At 45.5% G+C, this 12004-nt stretch overlaps 1 protein-coding gene across 3 annotated transcripts in view; it reads right to left on the bottom strand.

Annotated features, from left to right (window-relative positions):
* LOC135396044 (phospholipid scramblase 2-like) overlaps positions 1–12004 on the bottom strand; it is a 194294-nt gene that overhangs the window by 44265 nt on the left and 138025 nt on the right. For all 3 annotated transcript variants that reach the window (XM_064627101.1, XM_064627102.1, XM_064627103.1), the window contains one exon: positions 2357–2509. In XM_064627101.1, the coding sequence (XP_064483171.1) occupies positions 2357–2509 (153 nt within the window). The remainder of the gene's footprint in view (positions 1–2356; positions 2510–12004) is intronic.

The raw sequence follows: 12004 nt of genomic DNA, 5'->3' as shown, positions 1-12004 counted from the left end.
AAGCTCAGCAAACATGAGATGAGGTGCAGAGGACGAAGTTCGGTGTGGCGTGAATTGGAGTACAGGCAGTGCAGTATGCAGGTCGGACATGAAGGTCGGGTGGCGGGGTATTAGGCGGTGAGAACACATCGTCTGAAAGGTTACCTCGTAGACATGTCCAGCTGAGGAGCAACTAAGGTCGGACGTAAATGCGGCTTGGATTCCGAGTAAAATTATATAACACTTTATAAATTATAAAATTATTTCTTCCAGCCGCGCAGTGGTCTGAAACATGAAGTCCTGTTTCAAGTTACAGTGAGCTTCCACTAATCTGTTGGAGGCTCAATTGCGTGCCGAAGTCCTGAAACGAGTGGTGAAGAGGATGGGCACCGCTGATCACTCATGCTGCGGAACACTCATGCCGTGAAAAAAGTGGTCGTCCCTGTTTGCATAGTACAGTCGGCCGTTGGAGCTGCCCTGGGCCACCGTGATAACCGATCGAGGCAGCGGTAGCGGTCACAGTGGTAGCAAGGTGATAGTGGTCGGCCTTGGAGGAACCCTGGCCTCACGATATCAATATGTACCTTATTTAATCGGTCGCAGGAAAACAAGCAGCCTGAAGGCAAGAACCCAACTGCAGATGACTTACTGTGCATTCCCTGCCCAGACGAAACCTGACGGAGCTTCGGGGAGGTCGTTTGTCGAACACGGAGCTGGGCGATCGCGTGATATCTCCTAGGTGATAAGTTCGAGGCTACCGACTGCAGGTCTGGTCACCACGTGGACGGCTCAAGGCGACGGCGTTTTTCACCTCTTTGCTGTGACGTGAAACAGTCGAGAATAGCACAAGGAAAGGTAAAGGGCGAATCTCCCTTGAAGTCATAGAGACAACAAAAGTGTTGTGATCTGTCCTGAGAAGAAATTTTTTGTCTTCCAAGAAATGGCAGAAATGTTTAACGATGCAGATGCCGCCAAGAGTTTGCGTACGAAAGGACTGTATTTAGGCTCTGTCTGTTTTTTTGGTTTTCAGGAAAAAAGGGCGACCGCCACCTACACACTGCGGTCTTATCGCTGCTAGGTTACCCCATCATTCGAAGAAGAATATGCTCCAGATCCTCAAGAACACCACAGTGGCAGCAGGTGGGAGAGTCAACTTGTCTCAAGCGGTAACGCCACTGAGCTGTAAAGGCCACATCGAGGCGCATTCGGTGGATTAATGCGCAAAACCGTAACCGTAATCATCTTGACGAGAGGTGTTTCGTGGCATGCGGAAAGCGAGCGTTGGATCAACTCTGCTCAACATAGAGGGGGGGGGGGGGAGAATGTCGGTTGCCCATTGGCGGGAATCCAGGGGTGTCACTAGGCGTCGCAGAATGGAATGGCGGTCTCCTCTCAGCAGAACAATACTGGTCCGTTTCCGATACGAGAGTGCTGCTTCTGCTGCGCTGTCGGCCTTCTCGTTCCCCACGACACCACAATGGGCTGGAACCCACTGGAGAACTAGCCTGTGGCCTGTAGCCTGTGGCACGGATAAAACAGTTGCCGAGACCTTAAGCATATACATATATAGAAAATGCCTTTAGTTTAGAACTCATGAACAGCTAGCTGAGCATGCTGCCAACCAATTGGGTGCCGAAATGTTCGAATGGCAATGAGAAACAATGTTAAATAAATGCTTCCAGGTGGACCTCCAGGATTTTTGGCGTTCTGATGACGCTTTTCGTGAGCAGATTATTACAGCTCATGAAACATATGGTTACATAGCTCTCATCCTGAGACAAAGCAACAGTTCATGGTATGGCAGCACTCGTATTCTCCGAGACTAAAAAGATTCAAGATTCAGCGATCAACGGGAAAAGTCATCGACACGGTTTTCCGGTACAAGGAATGTGTTCTGGTAGCTATCTCCAGAAAAGTAAAACAGACAAAGCAGCGTACTACTGCAGCTTGCCGATTAAGCTACTGTAGCTATGCTGGTTAAGGAAGGCGTGGAAATAAAAATTGCGTAGGCAGCTACTGAGAGGCGTTCTCCTTTCGCCGAAGAATGGCCCGGGCTCACAAAGGAGGCAAAACAATGCAAGTTCTGAAGGATTTGCTGTTCGAATACAGTGAACATCCGCTGTTAATCGCCGGATCATGCTTATTAGGCTTCTTTCTTGCTTGTTTGTTTTGCCAGACATGAGATAATCTATGGAAGGAAATATATTCTGGGAGCAGGCGGGGCGACAGGAACAGCCCAAGTTTTCAAGGGGCTAAGTCATCTCCAGAAATATCGAGGTGAATATACCGAATTGTAATAAAGCGGGGCAATAATAGGTGGGCTTAAGGAGCATTCTCTAGCTTCCCGTTTTACCACTCGATACGAACAGACACTTACTATCAGCATTGCACACGCAATAACGGTTGCTTTAAGTCCAACGTCGAGGTCCTTTGGATACTGCATCATGGCGACCTGCATTCTACTCTCCGTAAGTGGACAGTCACCGAACTGTATCCATCCAATAGCTTGTATCGTATCCGGAACGTAGATCTGCAAGACAAAGTGCGTTTTGTTAGCAGCACTCTATGCAGTCGGCATTTGCTTTATGCTTTAGCACAAGGAAAATCGCATGTTTTTCAACCTGCATGGAGCACGCATGTACTGTAGACGCCTTAGCTGAGACCTTGGTAGCCCATCCAGTAATAGTTGCTTGTTGTTGTACTAATAGTTGTTGTCCTAACAGTAGTTTGCGGCGGTTTGCCACTTCAGTGTATCAGCCGTACCCGCAAACATTACTCGCGAATTGCACTAGGATTTCTCCCATAGCACTGCGGATAATTGTGTCTATATTGTCTGCGATAATTTCCTGTAGTATCGCAACCACCCGATGTGCCTCTGGCAGAAGGGAGATAATCTTAGCCTCAACATGGAAGTACTGTATCAAATGGCCAGAACAATGCAGTGGAATAGTCGAAGCATGTGTAACAGGCTACTTGGTGGCGTAACAGGCTACACGTCTACAGCTGTAAGATCCGCATTGCAACCAAGCTGGTAATGGACCTCAGTATACATATATCAACGTCCTGCAGCGCGAGTTCCCTGAAGTGAACTCGATCAGTTACTTTATTCACCAGAAACCGTTGCATGGCTGACTTCAATGTTCGTTATAGTGTCTGGACAAGAAGCTGACCTTTATGAAAATGGTTGTTGATCTTTTGTTTCCAGTCAACAGGCCAATGTCAACAGAAACAACAGATTTTCTTAGGACTTTTTATTAACTTTGTGCTGACATCATATCTTAACTTCCTGTTGACTTATGGCCGTTTACTTTCTGTAGACCACTCCCAACAGAAACGCAATATATTTTTCTATTGAATTTGCACCGACTCTTTGCGTAATACACTGAACACAAAGAACTGATTTTCTTCAGACTTTTTATTAGTTTTGTGTTGACATCATATGTTTACTTTCTATTGACTATGACCTTTAACTTTCTGTAGACCCCTCACAACTGAAAGGCAATGTTGTTTGTATTGAATTTACACATACTTTTTGCACAAGTCAAGCGGGTCCAGTGTATACAGATTTTCTGAAGCCTTTCTGTTGACTTACTACTGATGTTGCAGGCATTCTTCATGGACACTGCTATGTTAGCTGCTTGAAGCATTACGTGGAATTTGGAAACAAATGAGAGCAGCAGTATGGGAGAAAGTAAAAAATTCAGTAACGAATTCTTGGCATTCTTGCTATCATTCACACACGTGTAGGATCATCGAGGACTGTCCTCAGTGTCATTCGCAATACCTTAATTTGCCAGAGCTTTCCGGAAGTCCACCTCTGAACACTTAGCATGTGGAGCTAGAAAGACATATATGCACTGGCATTTCCTTACTAAGCGATACAGATAATATATTCTACACTGCTTGTCTTGCGAACTTCCACAAATTCGAGAGTCCTGCTTCTCTCTGAGTCAGAAAAAAGGGTGAGGTGTCTCAGAATATTTGGATTATCCATACAACCAACACTGAAGTTAGGAATTGCTTGGAGTATGAACTTGCCAACAAGATGACATCTGTGTTTCTAACACAATCATCATTACCAAATAAAGTTGTTGCTGTTGTTGTTGTTTGTTGTTGTTGTAAAGTTGTTGCTGGTGTTGCGCTGTGAGATGGCCATTTGCATCAATGTCAACCTGGATGGGAAATTGCGCGTTAATGCAAAAGTTTGCAGTTAGAAACACAGACGTTACCTTGATGGTGAGTTGATACTTCAAGGAATTCCCCACTTCAGCGTTGTATGTATCCGTAACTGTATTACGCTGATACACCTCACCCTTGATTGACTCGGAGGCAAGCTGGACTCTCGAATTTGCGGAAGTTCACAAGACAAGCTGGAGTACTGCTTTCTTTAAAAAGAAGTTTGTCTTTCTACATACTAAGTGCTCAGAGATGAACATACTGAAAGCTCTGCTAAATTAGGATATTGCAAAAGGCGCTGAGGATTATCCTCCATGATCCCCGCAATTATGGCCACGTGTTGCTTTCCAACACAGGTTAAATAACCTATAAATACACTTTCACACAACAGGAACTCAACAGAATTCCAATAGGTACGCGGTGGCTAATTTTCAACATCGCCATTAATATGTGAATAGCTCCGGCAATGCAAAATCTAGTTTTTGTGAACAGGAAATTTATAGGCTATATTGATACACTTTCCGGAATTTCCGTAGCTGTTTTCATCAAGGCAGAGTAAATTCTATGGAGAGACAAAAGATAAATATTCTATCGATTTTCTTTCGAACAGATGTCTATGGAAAGTTCGCGACAAATAGCCAAAGGAAAGTCGACGAATAGAATTATCCCTGTTCAAAGAAAATCTGTATGTACAGTTTTTATGCATGCGATACCCTACCTCGTATTTTGCCTAGTGATGTTCTGTAGTTTGGCACAACAGGCTTTCATATAACAAGGCACGTGTTTTGATTTTCTATTTCATACTGTCTTTTGAACACGAAGGAAACATGAAGGAAAAGGAAATCCAAATAAAGTTAGTTCTTGTTGTCGACCTATTTGAACTGTTTGAAAAACTAAAATTCAAAGGGCATCTATAGCCGAATGATAGCCGAATAGTCAACAGGCCAAAGGATATTTAAAAAAAATTCAATAAACCGCCAAAATTCATTTTCATAAGGGGCGTGTGCAGCTAGGATCTCGCTTTATGAAAGGCCCTCGTGCCACAAAGTAGTTTTGCTCGCTTGAGAATAAACTATACTTATACAACGGTGAATCAAACAGGTTAAACCTTCTTATTCGTTTTAGGTTCTTCCCAATGCAAAAAGTCCTCTAAGTTCAAAAGAAAAACATGTTGCCTTTCTGTTGTGAGTGGTCTACAGAAAGTTAAACGCCATAAGCCAACACATGATGCCAGCACAAAGTTCACAAAAAGTCTCAAGAAAATCAGCTGTTTCTGTTGACTCTGGTCTGTTGACTGTAAACAAAAACCAACAAACATTTTTGTAAGGGATATGCAAACAATACGTGTAAATTCAAAAATTCAACAGAAAAGCACACTGCCTCTGTTGTGAGTGGTCTACAGGATCTTACCGGCTCTAAGTCAACAGAAAGTAAACATATGATGTCAGCACAAAGTTAAGAAAAAGTCTAAAGAAAAATCTGTTGTTTCTCTTGGCTCTAGTCTGTTTCATTTCATTTCATTTCATTTTATTTATTTCTTCACAGAAGTGAAGGGGAGGCTGAGGCAAAAAAGTCTCTAAGGGACTTGACAGAGGCCTCAGTCACCTGCCATCAGCAAAGACAATGCATATATACAGCTGAAAGCACAATATGTGGCACTGATAATACTTGATAATACAAACATAATAAGTATAATGATTTGTAACATACACTCTCGTTACTTAATCAACTCAAAAAGTTTTCGCACTACAACTAAAAAGTTTAATGAGTAAAGCAAGAAGTAGAAAGTACTGCATTCGGCTCAACATGAAAAGAAGCGGCCAAAAACGTTATTCTAATGCGCAAAAATAGCCTAACAATTCACACTTGGATATTTTGGTAAGGTCATTGTCAAATGTATTTAGCCTGTTGACCTGTTGAGGGTGAACGAAGAAGCAAAAGGAAAGGGCAAACCTTAGCTTTGCTGGATAATTGCACAGGAAGTCAGGAGAATTTCAAGAGGACCTCCTGTATAATCCGTCCGCAGAAAGTACATATAATTGTAGTCCACAAGTTTTGTACACGCTGTCAACGGAAGTTCCGTCACAGAAAGTACATATAATGTATCCCACAGGTAGTGCAAACATAGTCAACAGAAATTCCTGTTGACTTGATCAACAAGAAGTCAGAGTCAACAGGCTGTCAATGCAGGGAATAAACAGTACATAAGAAGCCTGTAGAAAGGAAAGATTCATTTTCATAAGGGGAAGCACGAACGACAGACGAAAAAGAAGGCTATTGGATGCAATGGAAAACCGCCACATGTGCCTGCTGAGCAATCTGGTGATAACTTATAGGCTATCCCCCACATCATACGATGTAATGGCGCTCTTGTGGTGCCTAGCGAACATAATTCGACACGTCGTGCATTACGGATGTCAGAACCAGAGGAACATAGCGACCTTTCTTGTTTTTTTTTTTGCTATAATCGCATGACAGAGTGCCCCTCTCACCAGCTACTCGACTGACTTTTCACACGAGATGGGTACTCTTCGGTGGAGCCTCAGAACATATGTGCACACACAGCAGCTGAAGAAAGGATTGGTTCAAGTGGAATTTTTAAGCGGTACGAATGGCACACAACATGTCCTATATCAAAGCCTATTTGATCCCCCAGTTTCAACTGGACAGTCAGGTTGGTAGTTTAAAAACGAACTGCACGGTCCGTTTTGTTTCATGCACTCTAACTGGGCATTCGATTGCACATTATAAGTTCAATTTGTTGTTCTCATTCTGAACTCCAGTTCTGTTTGGTCACTTGGTGCTCAACTTGTCATCCTAATTGGCAGCCTACATTCCAGTTGACATGCGGACTAAACATTATGTTTCCAATTTGAAAAATTGTCAAGGGAGTTATGTGCAGTTCAGTATCTTCTATGATTGTACCAGCGATATCATAGATTTTGTCAGTATTTTATATTTGAAGGGTTAGCTCGTCGTCCGGCGGTGACATTTCTCGCTATAAATAGCGGAAAATGCATAAATTAGGTTTCATAGCCGCAGCTGAATAGATACAAAATGACTGTCGCAATGGCATTTCGTGACCCTATACGTGGCACGATGGAATTGAAACCGAAACCCTGACACTCCCACTGTCATGTCTGACGCAGTGCACCCTGATCACTCCAAAATCTGTTTGACCTCGTTTCCGTCCGCGTCATCGCGTCGATGGAGAAGCTCAGTAAAGGAGTAGTCTTGGTTTTTTTTTCAAACCATGTAAAGATGTGAACATCAGTAGTAATGACTGGACTCTCATAGTGCACAACGCTCAACTGGCCTGAACACGATTTAATTAGCAATGAGAGCTAATTGGGCCCCCCACATTAATCATTAATCAGCACCCTCCAGGGAGCCACCACACTAATTGGGGAGCGTCTATCTCGTGTCCAGACCAGCTGAGCGTTGTGCACTACGAGAGTCCATAAAAAAGAAAAAAAGCAGGTAGGAAATAAAACAAATAGATAGCAATAGTGTAGAGAGAAACAATTGATTCGAAAATCAACTATGCTGTCCTGAAAAAACCGCTCCGGAAGACCCGAGTGACCAGTGCCCGCCATGTTGGTAGTTGGCACCCAGCAGTGGCAGAGATCGACGACAGGTGGCCAAGTAGTTACCATCATAGCTCTATGCGAGAAAGACAGAACAAGATACTAGCGGCAGGTAGAAAATGCCAACACTGCTGAACAAGTCTAGGCATGCGAGAGAAAAGGTTTAACCAGGCCCCCATAGCTCCCCCTCTTCGCGGCTCTAAAAAATTGTTTGCACGTCATAAACACGTGGTATTACTCCGTCAGGCATCATAGTTGATACCCATTGGCCGAAGGACATTGCGCGCTCCGCTATTGGTTGGCAAAGTTTCAAAGAGCATTCTTTCGCGGGCAGCCTGTCTGGCGGGACGAGAAGGGAACGGAGAGAAGTGGCAGCGGGCAGCGGCGTCTCGACGACGACCGTATGATCACATTGTTCAAAGAGAAGTCCCAGATTTGTTAGTGCGTCAGAGTGACTCAGCGTGTGTTGTGATGTTTCCCGACACAAGTGTCCTACGTATGAACAATCTCGAGTTCAGAACTGGAATGCAGTTGTGAGCTGACGCATGAGGCACACTTGTGAGCGCCGTCTCATTTTTAAATGCAGTCACAACAGAGACAGGATTCGGTGTCCGTGCGACAAGCATTGCCCGCTTCGTTGAAACCTTCGCACTGCAACCAACGAAAGGAGATGCTCACCGTGAAATCGCATGCACTCGTGTGAGCGTCGCTCACTTCTGGAGTAGAGTGTGTGTGTGTTTTTCGAGTTCGAACTTGGTCAACGAACGCAACGATTTGGACTCTGTACGCATGGTGAATATTTGTGTCAGACTACTGAGTCAGTATGATGTTTCAAATAAATGTGTATTTTGTCAAAAACTTGCCTTTATCAAAAAAATGTCAAAAATTCGCATAGTTGTTCTGGAATACGGAATAGCGAACGTCGGGCATGAAAACCAGTAAAAGTAAAAGCCGATGGTAGCCAGTACTGGGCCAAAAGGCGAGCCAAACTGAGAGACTCCTAATTGGCCAAATGGTAGGCATCATAGTTCATTTACATTTGTTGCATGTCCAGTGTTGCCTGAATTATCTCAAACTATGGGCTCTATGGGGAGCTGTGGGAGCTTGGTTTAACCGCAACTGCTAAACAGCACGGAGAAAACAGTACACATCGGGGAAAAGGCAATCAACTAGGCCTAACCACAGCGTCTCAACACTATGCAGCTAACACAAGGCGGGAACCACTAAACGTGCGTCAACACGGAGAAAAGGCTTGGTCACTGCTGAACAAGTCTAAACATGCGCATACGGCGAGAAAAGGCTTAACACGAGCGCAGTCAAACATCGGCAAATCACTCGTTGGTCACCGCTAAACAACTCTAAACATGGGGGCACGGCAAACATGCGAGAAAAGGAGCGCGGTAAAACAACGCGACAAATCACTTACCATTTCCCCCGTGGCGACTGCTCCATCCAAGAGTCAGGCAGAAACTGATTGAGCGTGGGGACTGCGGAGCAACCGAGCACACGTCTGCCCTCCGCGACAGCCAGCGAGCAACTGACTGGGCTACGCGCCGCGGCAGCTACGCATGCGCGCGCGCTCCTAGCGCCCTCTGCGGTTTTGGTTTCGGCACTCCACTCCTCCCGCTGCGCGCGCTCCTAGCGGCAACGGGTGGCTTCTCAGTTTCGGTTTCGCTCTCCTTTCTTTGCGCGCGTTTATCTGTATAAAGGCATCGCGCACCGCGCTCGCGTCATCATTCCGACCGATACGTGGAAAACGCCATGTGCGGTTTATTCTCCTACGTTTCTCGTTGGCGAGGAAAGACAAAAACGAAGAAGTCACTTCGTGAATTTATTCGTGGCATCGTGGAGGAAGCCTTTCAAGTCCACCACCTGTAATGGTTGCCAGCACGTCAAGGAATCTGTCAGGAAACGATGAAGATGCTCGACCTCATCTTAGCGGCGGACAGGCTGACGAAAAAGAAGTGCAACTTTAGCCTGGATAATCTGTATTGGGAACGCAGTTCCGATCTAGAGGACGACGACGATGACGTGTAAATAAAAGCAATGCATTCCTCTTCGAGTTTCAGTCTTTTCTTGTTCTTCGCGCAACGTGTACGCACGCAACATGTCTTCCCCCAAACCTTTTTGTTTCCGTCCTCCTTTTCGCTGTATCGTAAGCGACCCCTCCATGTGCAGCAAATCTACTTTCGTTGCGAACCTGCTGAGGAACCTGAACGACGTGGTGGACAAGCCTCCATCACAAATATTCTACGTGCAGAAATATGCTTCGCCGAGCATGCAGGACAAATTTAGGGACTCCGTCAAATTTACAAAGGAGCTACCGCAAGAGTGGGACACGTCGCGCGCTACGCTAATCGTCATCGACGATCACACGACCGACGCCGGTTCCTTGAAGGAGGTGACCGATCTTTTCATTCGGGGTTCTCGCCACGCTAACGCGGCGATCTTCTTACTCGTTGAAAACATCTTTTTCGACAGTAGCCATTTTAGAACTATATCCTACAACGCCAGTTATGTCGTCCTGTCACGCAGCGTGCACCAGATGCAACATTTCGGCCAACAGCTATTTGGCAGAAAAAGATTGTAGTATTTTCTGGACGCATATAAATAAGCGATGTCGTCGCCCCACGCTTATTTACTCATGGATCTTCACAACTATACGCACGAGGACCACAGGTTGCGTAGCAATATCTTTCCAAGAGAACGTCAACATATCTACACTCCGAAAGGAACCTCCGCCCTCACCTCACTCTACTCAAAGTACTCTCCACTCTAGCCCCTCCGCGACGTCGCGACGTCTTGAGACGTTCGTCTTCGTCCGACATGAAACACCTCTCCGAAATTTGCCTCAATGTATTGAACGGAAAGGTGGCTCTAGCTCCAGATACGTACGCTTCTTACGACGGCTCGCCTACAAAAAGATTCACAAGAATCCGCAACGTTTGGAGCGCTATCTGTCTCAGCAGTAAGGACAGGGCGTTCTTTCGTCAGTAGTTCCTCTCCTACTTTCCGCCGTGTTGAACCTTTTCGTCAATGGCAAAGAGAATTGAAGTGACCACCTCCTCCATCGTGAACATTCTTTTCTCGAAGGAGAGTGACGACGTCAAAGTGAAAGTCATACTGCAAGTACTGCAAGGCATACTCAAGCAGTACGGATTTGACCCCTATGACAATAAAACCAAGGCGTCCGACGCTACAAATGACTTTGACTACTCGCTCCTCTCTCCAGAGGTGGACGAAGGGGAAGCTGAAAGGGTCGTCTCGGAATTAAAGAAGGTTATTTCCTGGGATCGCTAGGGTTGTTTCTCCGTGTCGGGCAAGCCCATCAGGCACTCCTCCGCTTACAAACTCGTCAATTATTTGTTGCAACATAAGACGGGAAAGAAACCTTCCTGGTTCCCCAAAGTCTCGAAAGTATTGCGCCTGATTTCTCTGCCCAAATCTCGCGAGCCTCAACAGCAGCAGCTGCAAGCCTCCATTGCGTGTACGACTTATAGAGGGATATGAGAAACCAGCGGGTGGTTTGGGGGGTGTGGACCGCTGTAGCAAAGTGCATCACTTGAGCAAAAAGAAGGCTCTCGCCATTCTCAGAAAGCTGGATGCCTACACGTTAGACCATGCGATCAAAAGAAAGTTTAATAGGAGACTCATCATCGCGCTCAAGATCAACGACGTGTGGCAAATCGACCTCGCAGACGTTTCAAAATACAAGAGGTTCAACGGCGGCTACCACTACATTCTCGTAGCGATCGATTCCCTCTCCTGCTTTCTGCACACCCTCCCTCTAAAGACGAAACGCCCCGCCGAAATGAAAAGGGCCATGATAAGACATTTTCGGGGAGGTAACACACCTACACGCATCTTTTGCGACAGAGGAGGGGAACTCTACAAGAAGATCGTCAATGAGTACCTGTCACGAAAGAAGGTCCACATGTATTCCATCTTCTCTCCAAGTAATCAAGGCATCGCAGGCAGAACGGGTGATACGCACCTTACGCGACAGAATATTCCTCTATGTTAGAGTAACCGGAAAATACTACTTCGTTTCCGCACTTCCCAAGATCGTGCTCGACTACAACAACACCAAACACAGGACTTTGAGCATCAGCCCATCCGAAGTCACACCTGAAAATGAATTGGAGCTGTTCAATATGATAAATGGGAAGCCTGTCGTACCCTCCGTAAAAAAGAAGCTCAATGTGGGAGATAAAGTGAGGGTCCTACTACACAGAAAAGGTTTTCATAAGAGCTCGGAAGGG

Source organism: Ornithodoros turicata, chromosome 5 (assembly GCF_037126465.1).
Source record: "Ornithodoros turicata isolate Travis chromosome 5, ASM3712646v1, whole genome shotgun sequence".
Taxonomy (NCBI): Eukaryota; Metazoa; Arthropoda; class Arachnida; order Ixodida; family Argasidae; genus Ornithodoros; species Ornithodoros turicata.
This window is presented reverse-complemented; position numbering and strand designations above follow the sequence as displayed.